The following is a 22,295-nucleotide window of genomic DNA, read 5'->3' on the forward strand; positions in this document are numbered from 1 at the left end:
GGTTTTCGCGGTAAGCCCCCGGAAGTCTGACTGATATCTCACCCTTTCTGTATTTGGATGTCATCCACTTCTCTGACATAGAATTTTGGATGATCTTCCAATATGTCCAGATTACTCAGCATTTTGTCATCAACTTCATACACTTCACCTGAAAGTAAGCTTAGGTTTTAGTTCTAAATACAGTTTAAAACTGGGACTATGATATAACAGCATTAAAATGAATATACGAAAGTAAGGACGCTGCACGAAAAATGTTGTTCGGTCGAGGAAATTGATTCTTTAGCAGTTTATGGTTCACTTTACATTGGACAGCTCCTAAAATAAGTATGTGGAACCAAATTTACTTGAACCGCAAATTGCTAAAGAATCATTTTCCTCGACCGTACATTGATGCACCACTTCTTATGTCTATTGGACGCGTATAATTATATTTTTGTCCTGCTCGCATAGTGGCATTGACCTGACGGCTCACATCTTGGACAGGACAGCAATTTTATTACATGAGTGCAATATATCAAAGTAAATTTGAAATAGAGGTTAATCGTCAAAGAACATTTTGTAACAACAGTAAATTTACTGCCATCTTTCGACACATTATGTAAACTTTTAGAACGCTATTTGACTGTGATCCTTATTCTTTCACTGATATGTGTTAAATATTAAAAAGTGGCGCCATCTTACCGGTCATCAGCTAAAATTTGTGGCGCCATCGCTCGAAACGATGCCGCCCTACCTTTGGCCTTTCGATCTATTAGATGGCGCCAATTTTTGATATTTAATATTTTTAACACATATCAGTGTAATAATAATGTAATAAGATCTACCAATGGTTAAGTGTGTACTTTTATACTCTTGGGGTTCAAAGTCCTAATACTAGTACAAAATAGCTCCAATGAAATTTGAACAGGGTCGTTTTTTTTTTGTTTGATTTAAAAACAGTACAAATTCAACTGTATTATATAATAACGTTGATTCAAATATGACTAACAATTTTTCTTGTATGGTGGGTCTCTAGAGGTTGAAAAAGGGGCCAAAATAATTTATTTGTTTAAACTTTTTAATGGCGGACTTAATGCCAAATGGCATTCTCTACCAGTCAATCATCATAGGGTCAAACAGAGATACCTACAATTGGTGCAGAGAGAAAAATATCTTGAATGAATTTAAAAAAAATCAAACTATACTTGCTTTTTTTAAATTCATTCAATATATAAACTACATAAATAAATAAAAATATATAAACTACCACATATTTTATAAAATACATACCATAAATATAATAATAATGGATATTATTTGAATTCTTGTTTTAGTGTGTTCTTGTTTGTTTTGCAATAAAGGTGATTGACACAAAAACAGCAAATTCACACAAAATATTTGAAAAATAATTAAGCCTTAAATTACACTCCAGACCAATAATGACGGGTTACTTTGTATGGACATTTCTATACATCACCACCCATTTTCATGGATCTTGTTTACGTTTGTATTATATTTCACCTTGAACATTAGATCCATCCCCTGGACTATAAAGTAAGAATGGAATGTTGTATCTAGTAGCAATGATTAGTGGATATTTAGTCTTAGTTGTTCCGTTAGTGATGAACTTGCTCGCTCCATTCTCAGGGTTAGTTAGCCAGTAGTGGTTAGGCTCGTTCCGCTTCAGCGTGCCATAGACAAAGACTTGGTGGGTCATCTGAAAAGAAAAACAATTTTAATTAATCTAGTCTGGCAAACCAATTTTGTCAGTAACAGTTTAAAAATCCCTCTTTTAGGGGTTATAATTCTAGCAAATGTTTTAAAGGCAGTATGGTTCTCTGCCTGTGCTCCAGCAACAAGGTGAAAAGGAAATTTTGGCGAACTACATCTACATATGTGAGACAGGATGTTGTGTATGCATGTTTTGCTTTTTTTCAGGTAAGCAAGCACCCACCGATCACCCATAAAAAACTATAACACAAAGAATTTTAAAAATATAGGATGACACAAAAGTCTACAAAAAGTAAAATATTTAAAATCATTAATGAACAGTCAGAAGAGGATCAGAAATTACGGAAAATTGAACCCAGTCATTTTGAAATGAAGTTTAAAACCATTGTTATAGGGTAGGTACAATTTAAAATAATCTAAAACAATTTTCAGTTTGCATCTCGATGCAGTGACAGTCAAAACCTGTAGATTGGACTGTGCAAACCTCACTAATCGTGGCGAGGATAGTTTACAGAGCTGCGCAGCCTACTCCAAAAGGACACCACTCTTGACCGAATAACAGCAAAATAATATGTATTTGGTCAGTGGCAGGGCAAGACCAAAATCTTATGTAGGTACATTTAGCGAAGCCCTCTGGTGGCGCAAGAAATAACGAAAATGTTTACATTGTGTCGGAGATATACTTATTTGAGGCGCAAGGCCCCTCGGACTGCGAGGCCGTAGGCAATGATTCACGCCTCCTAACTCCACCTCTGTATCTGGTACATGTAAATGAATTGTACACACTAATAATGCAAGGCGCAGTACCATAGTAAATAATCAAATATTCGTTTAATATAAAACAAGTAAATAATTAATAAATAAATATTATACGATGTTATTACACACTAAGCCCCATAGTAACAATAAGGCTTGTGTTGTGGGTACTTAAAAAAACATATTTATAATATATATAAACGTAAATACATAGAAAATACCTATTACTCAAGAACCATTGATAACATCAATGTCAAGAACTAATATTTGTGCTCATTTCAATTTTGCATTTGCGATCATGCATGAAACAATAAAGAGGTTATAGAATAAAAACAATGATTTATTTTTGTAGCAAAGTTTTGAGAAGAGCACCTGTTATGTTTTGAAATAATTCTCCATTTTATTAAATTGTTAGTTCTCTAGGGAGTTGATTATAGGACATGTAGTAACCAATAAAATAAATATCAGATTAAGTAGTAATCGATTATACGTTTCATGAATTACAACTTTACCTTTCTTACGAAAAGCACGATGAACTGTCTTATGTTAGAGTGTATTACAACATTCACAGTATTTATCATTAATCTCTATGTAAATTACACCAATAAAATAAGATAACAAAATGCAAAACTATCACCATATATCAAATATTTAAAAATTACTTTCCCTCTCTGTCCTTCGGTTATGTTATGAAACGTCAAGAGTGGAGTCGTTTGAGTAGAGTAGAAAACTTGCTGATTTTCTTTTTCCAATTTTTTTTTTTCGCTAATTAACATATTTATTAACAATAACAATATACATAATGGATATATACAGATGATTACTATAACTAGCTTATATCTTAAATAGGCCCTTGAGGCATTGTACCAAGGATGCTGGCGGCATTTCCTCGTTGTATCGCAATACTGATACGTTGTGCGAGGAAGCCGCCAGTTCTTCGGTCACCAGTTAGTTACGTCAACCAGACGTTTCGCGATTTCTCCAAAAAACTTGTGCGCGCTGGGACCCCATAGACCTAGAGTTTCAACGCCAAATGGTACAAAATGGTACTCTCTACCGAGGCTTTTGGTTTTTTCCAATTACAATAAAATATTCCATAGAAACCATCATCAGAATAATTTCCTTTCATTTCAATTTCATGCTTAAAAAATGTAAAAAACAACTTCTTTATTTTCACAAAATAATTTATTTTTACACCCATAAATAAACAAACAGAATCTACTTGAACTTTTTCACAACTGCCCAAAAAAAGGAGTGTATTGTTATCTTCATCCGTTTTTGCGTTTTTTTTAACTTCAAATGTGTATGAATAAAATACGGAGTCACCGTTACGTTTGAAACAAGAAAAATACTTCTCAGCGCGCGTCACTTGACGTTTGGTTACGTCAGATTCTAATAATCAGTTCCAAATCAACTTTGCGATATAACCATAAGGTTGTTTTTGTATTGTAAGTTGATAAAAAGTGCTCGAAGCTACTCGCGGCCGAAGGTCTGTCGGTCGATCGGTCAATTTCATCCAGCAGTTTCATTTCATTCATTGCGGGACTTAGTTGTTTTGTGAAATTACAACAGTTTTTATAATTTCGATGTTAAACATATTTTACCTATTTCCCAGACAAGAATTATACACCAATATGTTGTGTGTTGTTGAGCTTTAGTGCCGGTGATAAATTAATTACCTACTTTAATTTTTGTGTATATCGTGAAGAAAAAACATAAAAAATGAGGCTGGCAGGGACCATTTTCTCAAATGTGACGAAAATGCTGGACTTTTATGCACAGTTTAACCCATCGCCTTTGTCTATAAAGCAGTTCATAGATTTTGGTAAGTTTTACTTTATTTAAAAAGTTAAGGACCCATTGAGGTCGGCGTTTTTTCAAGGTTATCTTTAATTTTTTATTTCTTTTGTTTACATAAAACTATCGTGTGTGTTTTTGTTATTATAGTGGTCATAAACGGATAACTGTAATTATTTTCGTCTTCGCGTTTAGCAAATTTTCGCGGTAATCAGGATTGGATTAGTTTACATTATTTTACATTTAATTGGCAAGATTACTGGCAGTACACCAGTTTGGGTCCTTATGGGTTCTAGAAAGTTATAGAATTTTGATGCGGAAATGTGTAACGTTTGTTTATCGCCAGTTTTCGACGTTTTTGTGACTTCGTTTTATTCTTATAATGAGGTTATACAATGTGTTAAAATCCTACACCACTTTTCAAAAAAGTATTTATTAGTGTCAACTTTTTTTTTTATTGAAGGGCTTCTCCCTTTGGTTGTAACAATGTACAGGCACAGGTGGTTAAACCCTTGATATAAACATATATCTATGTTTAGCAGTTATTAATTAGCTTCATTTAAACACCCAATTAGCTTCTTATTACAAGTTTTTGTCTTTCATCAACCAGTCAATGACCTGAATCCTCTTTTTATAACCAATGTTGTTATCCAAACAGTATACAACATATGATACAAGACCTTCTTTCAAACTGTTAAGAGCTATATTCTCATGGCTAGAATATGATCGATCATGTAACTTCTTTAATATGTATGGGTTTATGTAGTACATATCTAGTTTTCACATAGATATTTGTGATATGTTTTAGTAGCTCTGTATATACCTAGCTAGTCAATATTGTTAAAAGTGCAAAAGCATAATGAATACAGTGTTAACTCTATATAGCAGGGGTCACCAATTAGTTTCTTCAGAGGTCTGGTTCTTAAAATAAAATAACCATTGCAGTCTGTTTCTACTTGAGTTTATTAAATAAGCAAAAAAATCAAGTAGTTGGTCCCCCATTCGGTGACCTTTGCTATATAGCAACACAACACTTTGGACCGGACGTATTTTGATGCTGTAGAGAGTTTATATACAGAGATATTAATATGAATACTAGGTGTCCATAAAATTTGCCTTGCACATTTTTCCTTCGATTGCCAAACCCGATGTAGAAGTAACCTGCCATCAATTACAATTGCACTATCAGCAACGTTTTGTGGATCAGCCACTGGCGATAAAGAAGTTTTCGGATTTTAACGTGATTACACCATAAATAAAGAAATTCCCAAAAAAACCTGTAGGGATTGCACAAACGGACACACATTCAGGACCAAATTTAGGTATTTGAACTATTTCTAGCATCCTGGGAATTAATTCTTTGAAAAAAACTAATTTGATTGGTGTATATGACAAATAATAAATACAAGTGCTGCGATATACACGCATCAGCTCCAAGAGCTGCTAGTGTATCAAATAAAATAATAATAATAATAATTGGAACACATAATTTCTTTATACATCTTGGCAAAAAACAAGACCAATTTCAGAAAACTTTGTATGACATTTTAGACTCGAAACATGGTCAAGAATACAGCTTTAAAATCTGTTGGGTAAATAGGCCTGTGAACTGCAATTAAAATTATCTAAATAACCAGTGATGATTATAACTTCTCTGATGTCATTCACATAATTATCATCTCAATGAATTGGAATGATAATGAGGACTATTGAATAAACCATTAATCAAGGTAATTGTTTTAATCACCAGAACCTTGGAAAAATTAGAACTAAAAAAAAGCCATTGTGAAGAAAAAACAGTAGCTATCTGTTCAAGATCACTTTTGACCCTTTAAGGGCCTAAATTATGCAATATTGAACCCTATCACTTTGGAATAAAGTTCAAAATAATGTGGGAAATGTATTCCCTTTGCCTTAAGGCTTAAAACTTTATTTAGTTTGTTGGTTTATTTACACTATTTTATTTATATTATGAGATTGAAAATACCATGCTGAGTTAGCTTGGTTGAACACTACTCTGTATCTTTAGGTATTTATATAAAAGTAAATAAAATCTACCCTCAAATGGCTCCTAAAGCTAGTTGAGGGTAGATGAAAACATTACATAATCAAATAATGTAGGTTAAAGTCAGGTCGTTTAGTGATAGATCTAGGCTGTTGGTTGGTTAACAAATAAATGTTATAACTACCCGAAAATGTACAAATTGTTAGTTTACTTTTATTTAAATACCTAAGATACAGAGTATAATTCATTTCAATTCATTGGTTAACTTTTTAAACACTATTTAAACAAAAAAAAGCGTTGGTAGCCTAGCGGTAAGAGCGTGCGACTTTCAATCCGGAGGTCGCGGGTTCAAACCCCGGCTCGTACCAATGAGTGTTACTTATGTATGATATAACATTTGATATTTACCATTCGCTTTTCGGGGAAGGAAAGCATTGCGAGGAAACCGGTCTAATCCCAATAAGGCCTAGTTTTCCCTCTGGGTGCCTAGTGCCTACGCCAATTCTCGGGATTAGTTGCCAAGCGGACCCCAGGCTCCCATGAGCCGTGACATACGCGAATAAGAAGATTTTCAAAAAAATGTAATACTGTCTGCAGTGTTACCAGACCTGAAGTTAGGTATATATTAAGCCGATGGTGCAGGGTTCGAATCCCGGTAAGGGCATGTATTTGAGTGATGAACACAGATATTGGTTGAGTCATGGGTGTTTTCTATGTATTTAAGTATATATTATATATATTGCCTACACCCGAAGGGTAGAGAAGGGCTAAAGTAGAAGAAGAAAGAAGAAGATATATTGTCTGAGTACCCACAACACAAGCCTTCTAAAGCTTACCATGGGACTTCGTCAATTTGTGTAAGAATGTCCTAAAAATATGTATTTATCTCTAATCCTATCCCTCAAAAAAAACTTTAAAGAAAAAGTATAGGTACTCCAATCATAAAGGCGGGAATGCCTTTGTAACCCCTCTGGTGTGACAGGTGTCCATGGGCGACGGTAATAGCTTAATTTAGAGTCCGCAGCAAGCTCGGTACTCCATATACTAACGTTAAGCTCTCATTTTAAAACGACTAACTAGATTGCTCTGAAACTTTGTACTTACAACAGGATAAGGTATATCTATGCCTGTAATTAGTTTATGTAGTTTCCGATAATCGTTAAAAATAAACAGCAAATTTAAGTTTTTCATACTAAACTTGTTTTTGCTGTATTTCGTTTGTTTTATAAGCTGGAGTTATATTAACCCTTTACCAGGCTACGGGATATATATTTCCCACATGCGGCTCTTCAAACATGTGTTCTATTTTCGATGAGTAAGACTGACATTCGATTGTCATTTTTAAACTGTCAGCCTGGTAAAGGGTTAACTAATTACAGGCATTGCCCCCGCAGGCCCCCGTCATTGCCCCGTGTCATTGTATGTACGAAGTTTCATTACAATCCAACACGTAGTTTTCAAATTAGAACAAAACTCCGTTTGTATGGGAAGGTGAAATTCGCCCGAGCTTGCTGCGGACTCCTCAGCAATTCATCTGCTCATCTGCCTCACATATCAATCATATCATACAGAAATAATACAGGTACCTCTGATCTAGGTATCTATCTACCAGCATATAATATATTACAGTGCATTCTAGACCACACTTCTTGTAATCTGATATCTTCTGTATCATATACAGTTACACGTTTTGTAACAGACGCCGATGCTAGGACCATTGTTATGCAAAGCTAGGGTTATAAATTAGTATCCTTTGTCATTCTGCATAAAGAGAACTGTGGCAGCATGGTTGCATTTTTATGAGTTGTCACTATGCCTGTCACTTTCGCACTTACTTACTTGTTAGAACGTGACAGGCATGGTGACAGTCAATAAAATTCGACCATGCTACCGCCATTGAAGGCACCAAACAAGCTACCCAAAACTGCCTATTCTCTTAAAAATAAAATTTGGTAAATTGAATTTTATAATGAGACAAATAGAGTCCATCTTAACCTCTCTGCAACCTGCACTGCAAAAGCATAAGCATATTCGGGCTCTAAAGACATTTATTTTAGGAAACATTGTCAACCTAGACCTATCACTATGGGCAGGGGGGCGAAGCTGTTCCTTTCGGTCATTCCAGGTTCTGTTCGGTTCAGAGAAACTGATTTCTGATACACCTTAAGGCGGTTATCACGTTATCAGTTAACACACTGATGTGAAATCCGAGTGCGGCGTAAGCAGGGTCATGGTCGCCTAATAATGGCGTAATGATTGGTAGAGGCTAGACTGCAGAGCCTAGAACACCGTAGAAAGGTAGCCTGTTTATCGGAATTCTACAGGATACATTTCGGGAAGTTTGCGATGGGATTACATAATCTTATCCCCCTATCTCCGTTCTGCCACCGTGGGACTAGATGCGGACTTGCGTTTCACCCTTACGTCGGTACTTTACCACTGATTCGCACTAAACGCCGAGCTTTATCATGCGAACGGCTAAGGAGTGGAATTCACTTCCTGCAAATCTATTCCCAGTCCACTATAACTTGGACCTTTTTAAATCGAGAGTGAATAGACATATCTTTTAGGTATTAAGCATGTTCCATCCTAGACTGCATCGGCATTTTCAATCAGGTGAGATTGTGGTCAAATAGAGCAAAACTACTGTATGGTCGGTGGTATTTAGGCATTATTTTGAAAAATATTGGTAACAGTAGTAACTATTTACCTCAATTGAAGTAAACTAGGCCCAAAGCTATAACCTGTATGAAAAACAAGCAGGTCGTTGCCTTTTGAATGGAGTCGTGTTGAAACTCGGTACAATGTTTTACATAATATATGTACCTACTTTGCATATATTTAGCCACCGTAGTTCATTACTGTGTATTATCTTACCTTATATCTTTGAACGAGCAATTCTTGTATATATATATTTATACTACGTCGGTGGCAAGAAAGCATACGGCCCGTCTGATGGTAAGAAGTCTCCGTAGTCTCTGGCAATCTTACTCACCGGCAGGAACACAACACTATGAGTAGGGTCTAGTGTTATTTGGCTGCGGTTTTCTGTAAGGTGGAGGTACTTCTCCATTTGGGCTCTGCTCTAGATCTGGAATGACATCCGCTGTGTTGTGCCCTACCACACAAAGCGAGATGACATTCACAATGCCTATACCTCTCTTTTGGACGTAGTTTAAGGACGTACCCGGGTTATGTAATATATATCGGAGACGGCTCTAACGATTTCGATGAAATTTGCTTTGTAAAATAATTCTGTACGTTTTATTTGTACCCTGTAGAAACCTGTACCTATCAAACCTTCAAGAAAAGAGCGCACTTCCATCTCAAAGGCCGGCAACGCACTTACAACCCCCTCTGGTGTTGCAGGTGTCCATGGGCGGCGGTAATCGCTTACCATCAGGCGGTTCTTCTGCTCGTTTGCTCTTATATCATTAAAAAAAGTCCACTATTATAAATATTTTCAAATATCTGAACAAAGCGTGTAATGGGTATCAAGACGTTAAAGTACATACATGTTTAGATATTTTCGAGCGCCTAGGCTACACCGATTCATCTGATGGTTTGTGTACCGAAGGTATATTTTTTAAAATCACATTATTGAATTATAGTATATAATGTTTAGGGTTCCGTACACAAAGGATATAAGCGGAACCCTATTAGTAAGATTCCACTGTCCGTCTGTCTGTCTGTCTGTATCTTATGTAGTTGCCGCTATAAAAACAATAAAATAAATATCTAAGTCATCTAAGTGGGGCTCCCATACAACAAACGTGTTTTTTTTCGTTTTTGCGTAACGGTACGGAACCCTCCGTGCGCGTTTATTGCAATGCAACCTACCATTCAAGATCACCCACAATCCACGTCAATAACTTGCGACTAGCATTTTCAACTTAATCTCAACGCTTGCAACATGTATCGGTTCTTAGAGCTACGAAAGAGTTCATTGTTTAAAAAGGTCTTATCGTCTCAAGGTACGTTAATCATATTTGCACCTTACTGGCTTGTATTAAAGTATATATTTAATCGACGTCGATTTTGTATGTTATGACTTTTTTGTTATTCTGCCGGCGTGACGACATGCACCTCTAGGTCAATGTTAACTTCTGGAGCGATCTGCCGCTATATTTAGACTTCCTCGTTTCCTGTTGCTATATTAAACTCTAGAATATACAGAACTGACGTATGACGGGCGTGCAAGCTTGGCATTGAGAGTTACGGGCCGTGCATTACTTACGTGAGACGTTTAGTGGGCGGGGGGAAGGGATCGAGCCGAATCCCGCCTAATTTCACTTGAGATTCAGGGTATATCGGCAAATAGCAATGTTTTTTTGCACTAAACTGTAAAATTGCGGGAAATTTGAGTAATATGAGAGAGTAAGGGTTGTTTCACACATACCGCAACCTACATACAAAAGCATATTTGTCCACGCTAAAACAAAGATGCTTCGTTTTCGATTGCTCAACATACAACAGTGTGAACAGTGTGGGCATGAAGGCATATTAATATATATGAAAATTGACATATGAGTATAATTATTAATTTGTTGTGCTAGCGGTACATTCACGTCTGAAAATATCGCCACGAACAAAGTCCCAAAAATATGTATACACGACCTTATTGCCCATATATTAAGGTAGTGTATACATATTTTTGGCACTTTGTCCGTATCTATATTTTCAGACGTGACCGTACTTTCGAATTGTATTTTGATTGTGGTCGAATAATACAACGATACCATATCGTCGTGAATCAATCAATGCACATCGTAAATTTTCACGTGACACGACGTCGTATAACCCCCAGACACGACGTCGTGTTATGCCACGAAACGACGTCGTATCGCGCCACGATACGACGTCGTAACGTTGCACGACGTCTCAACGTGAGACGGCGTCGCATCGTCCTACGATACGGCGTCGTATCGTGGGTATATGTGTTGGCCTTATAGAGATTCCTAAAATACTCGTGTCTTACTAAACTTTGGTCAAACGATATAATTTAATAGACCGCTGTCTCATCGCTGCTGAAAGTACTCAATTTTATACGATTGGCATGGTTACAAGGTTTCTGAAGTGGCTTTTGATTAAATTAATATAATTTTTTTAATATAGCCCAGCAGTGGCAGCATGGATCCATTTTTATCACTTGTCACTATGCCCGTCACTTTTGCACTTACATACTTGTTAGAACGTGACAGGGATGGTGTGACAAATGATAAAGAGCCGACCATCTTAGCCCTACAGGAGTATATTTATACCGACATTCATAATTTGAAAAGAAAGGCCATGAAGATCTTCATATTCCTCGTATACCAATAAAGAGTCAACGAAAGTAACGAGTCATGGGTGTTTTCTATGTATTTAAGTATTTATATATTATATATATCGTTGTCTAAGTACCCTCAACATAAGCCTTATTGGGCTTACTGCGGGACTTAGTCAATTTGTGTAATAATGTCCTTTAATATTTATTTATTTATTTAAAAAAAAAACGCCCACGTGACAATGATGATGCAGTGGTCTGTAGGTTCTGATAAAATAATACTATACGCCTAACAAAGTTTTAACATTATATACACTTTATTGCACACCTCAAAAGAAAACGACTACCACTATCTTATCCACACCGAATTATCAACACCTTGATCCGGTTCGAAGGACCATTGATAATTTTAATTAAGTTACATGGTAGTAAACAAATAAAAACGACCTTGATGCCTTAATAAGGCAGGTCAACATCCACCGCTACGTAACTCATTAGACGTTGAGCCCTTGGAGTTACGCCAACATTTCACCACATTTGTTTTGGTAGACAATTCTCTGAGACGCGCGTTGCTGAGCTGCGAATGGGCGGTACAAAACGACGTATCTGCTTACGGCTTTTTTGTCACTTACTACATTTTTCATGAAGACGCCAAAATGATACACGTGTATTTAAATCATATAAATCACACTTACGCTTTTTCGTAAAGTATTTTAAATCTATAATCTAAAGGGTCATAAGTGCATGTGCAAACGATTTTACTTGTTATTGCTATAATAATTATGCTTATGTTTGATTGTTTCTGAATGTAAGTGCCAATGCCGTCCTTGACCGAGAATCGGTTATATTTAGAAGATTTGATGGCCTTTAGCATCTGCCTAGCCTTTATTAAAGTAACCATAAGTTGGCGTCTTCATGAAAAAAGTAAAAGACCCATGACAAATATATTTTTTTATTCGTCTTTTTATCAAACACTATTAGGACTAATACATTATATATATATAATTTTTCGTACTGGGACATTCCTATATTACTTAAATATCATATGATATGATATATACCTACAATCTTCAACATACGCGTATTTCAAAAGTGTTGGTTAATAATAAACGACATCAATTATGGAGTTGTCAATCCTTGTCGGCATCTATTGATATTCGATTATAAACGATGTTTGCAAAGTCCGTTCAAGTGCAGTTTTATTACTTGAATACCTACTTCAGTTAAGTGTAGGTACGTTTAGCTGTTTCTGCTAATAAATGAGCTAAAAGTTTCCAAAGTCCATTAACAAAAATTCTAAATCGTAAAACTGCTAGGAAAAATCTGATTGCATCGTCTCAAATCCTCTAGTCTGTTTATTTAATTTTATTGTGGCTCTTGTGTGGCATGTTAGAACACAAAATATTTTTTATTTATTAAATAACAGACTTTACAGTACATATGTTGCTTCTTTACCGCACTTATGCAATAATTAGCACATTACGTAACTCTGTCTAAAATTTAAAAGACCATAATATGTACTGTAAAACGTTGTATGATACATGTGCTATTAGGCAATTCGCAACTCGTGTCGATTTAAAACACTCCCTTCGGTCGTGTTTTAATTTATCCCCACTTGTTGCGAATTTCTTATTTTTCGCACTTGTATCGTAATGTACTATCAAGAGTGCTGTTCACTGAATGACAATACAAAGTAGAACATACAATCTATCATGACCTTCCTCAACATATATGTGTAACTATCAGAGATCGGACAAATTTCCGTCATTGCTCGCAATAATGTGGACATGACTCCATAATTAATCAAATATGAAGGCTTGAAGTTGGCACTATGGTAGTAGTGAAGGAGAACAACAATAATGTGGACATGACTCCATAATTAATCAAATATGAAGGCTTGAAGTTGGCACTATGGTAGTAGTGAAGGAGAACAACCAACCGCCTCTTAACCGGTGCGCGGGGCGCGGGCGCCGGTGGACGACCGGTTCTGCTCCGTGCGTCCAGCAGGGCCTAAGATGATGCGTTGGTGCTATCACCACCATATACTCCCGGCGTTGAAGACTCATTGTCTTCAAGACTGTAGATCGGGAGAGGGCATATTGTGTTAAAGGCTCGACGTATGATTCCCTTCTTGGTCTTGATGTCTGCTACTCTGGCCACTCCATCCTTTCCAGGTAGCACGTTGACGATACGGCCCTCTCACCCGCCGCGGAGCGGCTAAGCAACAACACCGTATTTTATTGCCCCGTAAATAATATTCGAATATTGCTGTAAATTCAGTTTTGTTTCGGTTGAAATTTATATCTACATAAAGACAATTTTATCAGCTATCCAGTGATAACTTCAGTGTTAGTGAGAAGTGCGTGCCCGAAGTACAATCACAATATTTACTTTACTAAAAAGCGTTACCCGCTAACTACGCGAACCCGGCGCGCATCGTGAGTCACCGCTCGCTCTGCCCCGCTACCACGAGACTCGACGGAATTGGCGCGCTGTCCGTCGTATTGATAAGGTATCGCCTAGGATTGCTTGGTACGAGGGCCATAATGACTTGCTCCGGCTGCTTTTTGCCGATAGAGGACGGGCAAGGTATTGCCTGTACAGCACAAAATTGTGGAAAGGTGTGCTATTTTACATGCGGAAATGCTCTACACCTAGACACAGAGCAAGTGAAGACGTGGATATGTCCGGATTGTCAGGCGAGCTCCAGGGTAGGTGGGGACAACACATACACCCCAGTACGGTCAGCTGGTAATGTTACCTTCCGAAAAACGAATATGCAACATAATCCGTCGCCAAATGCGACACAGAACCCGCCAGCGAATATAGAATCGCTGTTTTCAGAAATCCGTTTGCTTCGTGCCGACGTGGCTAAATTACAGTCAGATTTCACTAGCCGCCTTGATTCCTTAGCTCAACAGGTCACAGCCTATAATGCGCGTATTTTAAAACTGGAAGAGAAGGAACGGGAGAACGTCCTACTTAAGACCCAGGTTGTGGATCTCCAAAATCAATTGAATCAGCAAGCTCAGCAGTCGCTAAGTTCAGAACTGGAAATAATGGGTCTTCCCGAAACGCCAAATGAAAACCCCTACCACATAGTCCTGACTACCGCCTCGAAGATAGGGATGAATCTCGAAGAAGTTGATGTAAACTTTGTGTCCCGCGTGGGCCCGCGACGCCAGGGTAACAAAATCAATCAATCTAGGCCCTTAGTAGTTTCCTTTGTGAGGAGGGCGAAACGTGAAGAGTTCTTAAAACAAGCAAAAACTCGGCGGTCAACGCTCAGCAGCCAGGACATCGTAACAGCCAGCCCCGCGACGAGGGTATTCGTGAATGAGCGCTTGACCAGTGACGGCAGGCGCTTATTTCGTGACACACGGTCATGGGTTAAGGAGCACGGCTATAAATACTGCTGGACTCGCAGAGGTAACATCTACATCAGGAAGCATGAAGGTAAAGATGGAAGCCCGGCCCTTCAGATTCGATCTCATGAAGATCTTCAAAAGTTTACAAGACAATGCAACGAATAACTGTCTATGGCTTGTATTAAATTGGTTTATCGCGCTCATTTTCTTAATTTTGTGCCAGATATGCTTAATCTTTATAGCAATGCATGTAGTTTTAAATGTATTCCTATCAAAGTATTATAGTTACACTCACGCCTTTCTTTTACACTGCGTTACACTTACACATATCAAAGAATACTTAATCTGTACACTAGCTTTGAATGCTTTGAAAATACATACAACCGAAAATCACTGTTTACTGCGAGTATGGGACGCTCACGACTCTGGGAGGCATTATTCTATCAGACTTTTTATTTATTTTGTGCTATTTGAGCACTCAATACGGCAGGTTTAGAGCTAATGAATGAAATTGACAATTCTTTCAATTTTGAATGCCATAAAATCTTTACCCCTGAAGAATGTAGTCCCATAATAACTAAATACACTCTAAAACTTCTACAAGTTAATATTAGAAGCATGCAACGGAACTTCGATAACTTTCTACTGATTCTTGCACGATTTAATATAAATTTTGATATTATTCTGTTCAGCGAATGTTGGATTAACGATAACTCGACTATTAGACAAATCGAAGGTTATACGTCGTATAGCACAAAAAAATATATAAATAAAGCTGGTGGTGTTATCGCCTACGTAAATAATAAATGGTCTCCAAACGTTTCTGAACCAGACATAGCTGACGCAAATTGTTTAATGATAAATATTCCAACCGTTGCCTCAGTCTTGGGTCTTTACCGATCTCCGTCTTTTTCTAATACTGACAACTTTATTTTGTCTCTGGACCAGTTCCTCAACACTGTCAACCGAAAATCGTGTTTCATAATGTCAGGTGATATTAATATTAATATTTTAGAATCAGCAGTAGATAGTCAGCAGGCAACATGTTACTTGGAACTGCTTGCATCGCACGGGCTACTGCCAACTATCAACAAACCAACGCATAACAAAACCTGCATAGACCACATATTCCTCGCAAGTAGGTTTAATGGCGAAACTATTGTTTGCTCCACTGATCTTACTGACCATGACTTAATTATGATCGGTATCAAAACAGAAAGCCACGTCAGAAAAAACACGATTCAAAAACGATCAAGATTAAAAGTTGACTACGATGGACTTTGTAGAGAGCTAGAATGTATTGACTGGTGCCCTGTTATGCAGGCTAGTACCGTTGATGACGCTGCGTCTACGTTCTCAGCTATTATTTCAAACGCCGTCTCAAAAAATTCCAAAATGACTCAAGTAAGCCGCTCTAGATTTTGTATTCAACCTTGGATGACTCCTGGTCTCATAAGGTGTTCAAAGCAAAGGGACAAACTTCATCGCATTACAAGGCAGTTCCCAAACGATGAAATGAAAAAACTAATTTATACAAGATATCGCAACTTTTATGTAAAACTTCTTAGAAATCTCAAGGCTGAACACGAGAAAAAGGAGCTCGTCGCGCACAATAAATCACCTAAAAAACTATGGCAATTAATCAATAAAATCTCACATCGGAATCAAAACCCAAAGCTACCCACAGCGCAAAACTTGTTGAAAATAAGAAACTCAGAAAAGGAGTCCTTGAATGTGTGCAATGAATATTTTTCTTCTATTGGCCAAAATCTTGCCAGCAAAATACTAGCCAAGGAAAATGAAACACAAGAGTCTCTAGCAGCTAAAGTTACAGCTAATTCGCCGGCAATCAACTCCATTTACATGTCTCCTACAGATAAATATGAGGTTCTAAACCTTATTAAAAAACTAGACCCAGATAGTTCCCCAGGTTTGGACTATATAAACAACAAAATATTGAAAGTCATTGGCCCTAAAATTGCTGAACCACTTGCAACGATTTTTAATCAAAGTATCGAGAGTGGTATATTCCCTAAAGCCTGGAAGGTCGCGGCTATCATACCGATTCACAAAGGTAATGAGAAAAATGAACCCAGCAACTATCGGCCGATATCACTCCTGGGGTCTTTCTCAAAACTTCTGGAGCGGGTCATTAATAAAAGGGTGATCAATTACCTCGAATCCAATTCCATTCTAACGGATCGACAGTTTGGTTTTAGAAAGGGGTTATCAACAGAAGACGCTGTTATGCTTCTTACAAAGATTGTCTCAACGCATATGGATGAAGGCCGGGCCTGTGTCGGAGTCTTTCTGGACCTAGCGAAGGCCTTCGACACAGTGTCTGTCCCTATCTTACTTAGAAAACTGGAAGCACACGGTTTCCGAGGAAATAGCCTAAAGTGGTTCGAAAGCTATTTGTCGGAAAGAAGCCAACGTATTAAGATAGGTGAACACCTGAGCGACCAGAAACCAGTCTCTTTTGGCGTGCCTCAGGGCAGCATACTGGGACCTACCCTATTTCTATTATATATTAATGACATCTCATTTATACCATTACAAAATGCCGAGATTCTATGTTACGCCGACGACACCGCTATCATTTTTCACGGGAGTTCATGAAAGAACGTCTATGATCATGTTGAGTATGGTATGTCGCTGGTAGCACGCTGGTTGAAGAAGAACCTATTAACTCTAAACACGTCAAAAACTAATTATTTATGTTTTCATAAGACTTCGGCTTCTTCACCTATACCACAGCAGGTGCTTAAAATTCACACCAGTCACTGTATAAATTCTCCAGTTCAAGACTGTGCCTGTGACCACATAACGAGAACGCCCTCAATTAAGTACCTAGGAATTATCATAGATGAAAAACTAAGCTTCAGGGAGCATGTGGCTGCAGTTTCTGGCAGAGTAAGAAAGCTGATACACTCTATGAAAATGTTACGAGAGGCAGCCGATTTTCCCTTATTAAGAACTATATATTTAGCACTAGGACAGTCTATAATTAATTACTGCATTCTAGCATGGGGTGGCCAAACCTCTTCTATTCTCCTAAAATTGGAAAGAGCGCAAAGAGCGGTGCTGAAAGTGGCTTTGAAAAAACCAATTACATACCGAACGAATGATTTATACCGCGACGCACAGGTGCTCAGCGTCCGGAAACTATACTTAGCGAGGGTAGCATTGCACGTACATAAAGCGGTTCTCAGCTCATCCAACTACAACAATCTACTAAAAAACCGTATCTTTAAAATCCCAACCACAGCAGTTAATACCAAATTTGCACACCATTTCCCAGTATTTTTGTTCCCCCGTATTTACAATCGTCTAGTAGGGCTATACGAGTTTAAAGAGCACTCCGTTTACAAGACAAGGAAGCTTCTACTGAAAAACATGATAAGCCTATCTTATGTAGACACCGAAAATCTATTAAAGACGACATCCTAACGAGACCTAAATACACACACACACACACACACACACTAACACACACACGCGCACACACACACACACACACACACACACACACACACACACACACACACACACACACACACACACACACACACACACACACACGCTTGTGCTATAATACAACTTCATTTTTCTTAGCATGTTACTTACCTAGGTCATAAGTCTTATCTGTTTTTAATTGCTACTTAAATTAATTATATGTATTACCTTTAGAATAAGTACTTACTGTTGCTACTAGCCGCTAATGCTTACAATATGTTAATCTTATTATTTCCTCTACGAGACAGGCTATGCCTAGTGTTTGAATCAAAATGCGATTAGGAAAAATAACTTTTATTGAAAGCTAATTATTACGCTAGTACATTCAGTTATAGCACAGAACGAAATAGGCCCTTGACAGCCCATCATCGACACAACTCTTCTCAAATGTTGCAAGCAACAAATATTAAACATAAAGTTTACAGCTATGTTGAGACTTGTCTCGAACATAATTGGGCCGGGCAAGGTGAGCTAATTTACATTAGGTAGAGATTGAAAACAACAATTTAACAAGATATATACAATATTTCGTCAGGAGATAAGGGACACAGCTTTGTATTAGGTCTGACATACAATTTGTCACATTTCAACAAATTTTTCAATTCAATTTGTACTGTCTGAAATACTACCAGATTGGTTTATCTTGCCACCAACAACATAGCCAAATAAGGTGCTTTGCAAGACAAGTCCTTCAGGCAATTTGATACAATCATTTAATAATGAATTAAAATAAATATCACTTGCTAGTAGCAATGAAATTTCTGATGGTTCATTAAAGTTTTCATCAGAAAGTTTGACATGGCTTGGAAACTTTAGTGCTGAACAATCAACATATTGTGGTGGCAAATGTGCCGTTACATCTTTTACAACATGACAGCTAACTTTAAATTTAACATCTTGATATTGACAAGACTCCACAGTAATAATTACTGACCTATCCATAATGATGGTCTGTTTAGCTACACCAATTATATTTTCACATTCTGCCACAGTGGAGAAACCCAGCCTTTCTACAAGAGAAGTTGTGGCAAAGGATTCACTTGAGCCAGTGTCAAGCAATGCACGGCAGTAAACATCACGGCCAAATTTATCAACAATTTTAACTTTAATTGTGGGTAATACCTTTTTATTAGATGTTTTCTTGACACATGTCAAAACAATAGATGCTGCCACTGGTTGATTGGCACCTCCAGCATCCTCTGTATGCAAAAGGGTATTATGATGACCCTTACATAACTTACATTTGAACTTGTACTTGCAAGGTTTATCTGAGTGAGGGTTTATACAAACTGCACACATCTCATTCTCCTGCACAAAGGCCAAGCGGTCCTCGACGGAGGCTTCCTGAAATTTCACACAATTATAGATTGCATGGCCAGGTTTAGTACAAAATTTACAACCAGGTAATGATGCTACAACATTAGCAACCTTGGGGTAAGATTTAAATTTAGAAGTACCTACATTATCATTTAGGATACTCTTTTGAGGCAAACTATCCTCTAGCGCCATAGCACGCCTTTCTAAAAATGCAATAAACTCCGACATCGTTGGAAGAGTTTGTGGGTCTCTCTCTAAATGGAAAGCCCGGCTAGTATATTGATCTAGCTTTCTGGATAATATAGAAATGAGCAACATATCCCATTTATCAACAGGTTCCTTTAAGTTTCTAAGTGCATGCAGATGCTGCTGCACTTGTGATACAAATGACCTTATAGAGGCCGCAGTTCCCTTAGCCATGCATGGGATGTCTAAGATAACATATATATGGCTTATGATTAGCCTAACATTATTGTCATATCGCTTTTTTAACAACTCTAATGCCTCCATATATGAGACATTGACTAAAGGCAAATTTACAATGACAGATAGTGCTTCATCAGACAAAAACTTTCTTAGGTAAAACAACTTCTGTACATCTGATAATGTTTTGTTTTTATCAATCACTGCTATGAACATTTCATAAAAGGGTTTGAATAGGGTAACATCCTCACCATTGTACACTGGTATGTCAACATGGGGTAACTTTGAAGAAGAGACACCAGCAGCTTGAACTGTATCTGACCCTCTTAGAGACCTGAGAGCCTCATTAATCTTCGCTATTGTGTTAAAGTAGCGGTCCTCAAAGTCACCTGCATCCTCTGTGTCCTTGTCATCAAGGCTCAATATGTCCAGTTGGATTCCCTCGTAATCTTTGAGGGAAGAGGCTAGCTTCTCTTTTCGAGCCTCCAAAGTATCAAGAGAGGCGGAATTTAAGGTATTGGGGTCGTTGACAAACTGCTCGATGCGAGTCATAGTTGCCTTGACTTGGCCGCGCATTATTTTTAACTTCTTGAGCTCCGCCATTGTCGTATTTCACGAAACAAACGCTCAATACTATTTAAGCACAAACCCGCACTTTGATAAAACAACTTTGTTAATAATCGCAGCTGAAATATGTATATAAACACTTGCAAAAGGTGCAAAGCCCGTGAAGAAAATTCCAATTGAGCAGACGTCACTTTTGACAGCCAAAAGTCACTTTTACCGCCAACTCTGTCAAAGGCACGCACACACGCACCGACCGATGATCCGTACTACCAACCTTACAATCTAGTCCCACCTGAGTTGACAACCTTGTCAAAGTATTCTCGTTGTACCGCTCAAACAAATCCGCCGGTACTTGCACAAAAATTCCTTTGTGCCGACGAACGGGAACTTTCCTGATGATTGTTGCAGCACGGAGTTAAACGATTTCAGGATAATATCAACCGAAATCACGATGATAAATTCGCCCAAACAATGGGTTGGGCGAGGTTGCGGCGGGCGGCGACAATATATAGCAAGTCACCTTCGCCCAGCCAGCAAACGAAATACGTAGTAAAACCACGGAATCACTGATTCTAAACTTTTAAAAAGCTCGAAGGACCAACAATCGCATGTTTGAATCAAAATGCGATTAGGAAAAATAACTTTTATTGAAAGCTAATTATTACGCTAGTACATTCAGTTATAGCACAGAACGAAATAGGCCCTTGACAGCCCATCATCGACACAACTCTTCTCAAATGTTGCAAGCAACAAATATTAAACATAAAGTTTACAGCTATGTTGAGACTTGTCTCGAACACCTAGTGTGGAGGTCAGTATAACATGTAACACTGTTTAAACTTGTATTTGTTAAATAAACAATTTGTATTTTGTATGTAATCATTTAATTAATTTCTTACTTAACTTAAATTTTAATTCCTAGTCAATAAATACAAAAGTTTGTTAAAGTATAGATTTATTAAAGAAAATAATCAGTATTTTTTCCAAATTTTCTGCAGTCAGTCTATTTCTTTTTACATCAAAAATATACTTAAGTGCTGAAAAACTCCGCTCGCACTCCACTGATGGTAATGGGGCAAACTTAAGTAGTTTTATAGGAATATTATTATTCCAGTATAATTCAGAGTTTATTTTCTGTTCTAAGTTGTGGGCGATAACCTCAAAATCGGGATAAACTAAACATTATTTTCTTTAATAAATCTATACTTTATCAAACTTTTGTATTTATTGACTAGGAATTAAAATTTAAGTCAAGTAAAAAATTAATTAAATGATTACATATTTGATTAATTTTGGAGTCATGTCCACATTATTGCGAGCAATGACGCAAATTTGTCCGATCTCTGGTAACTATAGACGAGTGCCCTTCAGTAACCGGAAACCAATCTTGTTTATGTGTTAGTTACCACCATATTTATGTCGTATCTATGAGATATACAACATTTTACCCTTGCCCAAGTAGGAGCGTATAAACACGTAACTCCATACACATTACTTACGTTATTTTACTCATATACTCATGCATATGAGTTATATAGTGTCATTCAGACGTTTGGTTTATATATAAAGG

General features: G+C 37.4%; 3 protein-coding genes across 6 annotated transcripts in view; 1 reads left to right on the plus strand and 2 right to left on the minus strand.

Moving 5' to 3' along the window:
• Positions 1 to 22,295, minus strand: part of LOC133532015 (putative gamma-glutamylcyclotransferase CG2811) — a 34,688-nt gene that overhangs the window by 4,018 nt on the left and 8,375 nt on the right. The window contains exons 1-3 of one of the 4 annotated variants that reach the window (XM_061870501.1): positions 2,979 to 3,177; positions 1,501 to 1,696; positions 43 to 148 (exon numbers count right to left, since the gene is read on the minus strand). In XM_061870501.1, the coding sequence (XP_061726485.1) occupies positions 43 to 148; positions 1,501 to 1,696; positions 2,979 to 3,047 (371 nt within the window). In that variant the 5' untranslated portion in view covers positions 3,048 to 3,177. Of the gene's footprint in view, positions 1 to 42; positions 149 to 1,500; positions 1,697 to 2,978; positions 3,224 to 22,295 lie in introns of those variants that run through there. The other 3 variants (XM_061870502.1, XM_061870499.1, XM_061870500.1) reach the window with 3 other exon arrangements.
• LOC133532009 (pyruvate dehydrogenase (acetyl-transferring) kinase, mitochondrial) overlaps positions 3,857 to 22,295 on the plus strand; it is a 61,907-nt gene continuing 43,468 nt past the window's right edge. Inside the window, exon 1 of the mRNA XM_061870488.1 lies at positions 3,857 to 4,291. Within this exon, the coding sequence (XP_061726472.1) occupies positions 4,189 to 4,291 (103 nt within the window). The 5' untranslated portion in view covers positions 3,857 to 4,188. The remainder of the gene's footprint in view (positions 4,292 to 22,295) is intronic.
• Positions 19,281 to 21,500, minus strand: LOC133532102 (uncharacterized). The gene is made up of 2 exons (XM_061870600.1): positions 20,410 to 21,500; positions 19,281 to 19,762 (listed from the first exon to the last, which is right to left on the minus strand). The coding sequence occupies exons 1-2, from the start codon at positions 20,759 to 20,761 to the stop codon at positions 19,719 to 19,721; spliced, it is 396 nt and encodes a 131-aa protein (XP_061726584.1). The 5' UTR covers positions 20,762 to 21,500; the 3' UTR covers positions 19,281 to 19,718.

This window comes from Cydia pomonella, chromosome 26 (assembly GCF_033807575.1).
Source record: "Cydia pomonella isolate Wapato2018A chromosome 26, ilCydPomo1, whole genome shotgun sequence".
Classification (NCBI taxonomy): Eukaryota; Metazoa; Arthropoda; class Insecta; order Lepidoptera; family Tortricidae; genus Cydia; species Cydia pomonella.

Bases quoted from the DNA above. Each gene is read 5' to 3' on its own strand.
- LOC133532102 (XM_061870600.1), bottom strand. From the start codon at position 20,761: ATGGCGGAGCTCAAGAAGTTAAAAATAATGCGCGGCCAAGTCAAGGCA. The intron at 19,763-20,409 runs GTGAGGATGTTA...GTGAAATTTCAG, and splicing joins TGACATACCAGTGTACAATG to GAAGCCTCCGTCGAGGACCG.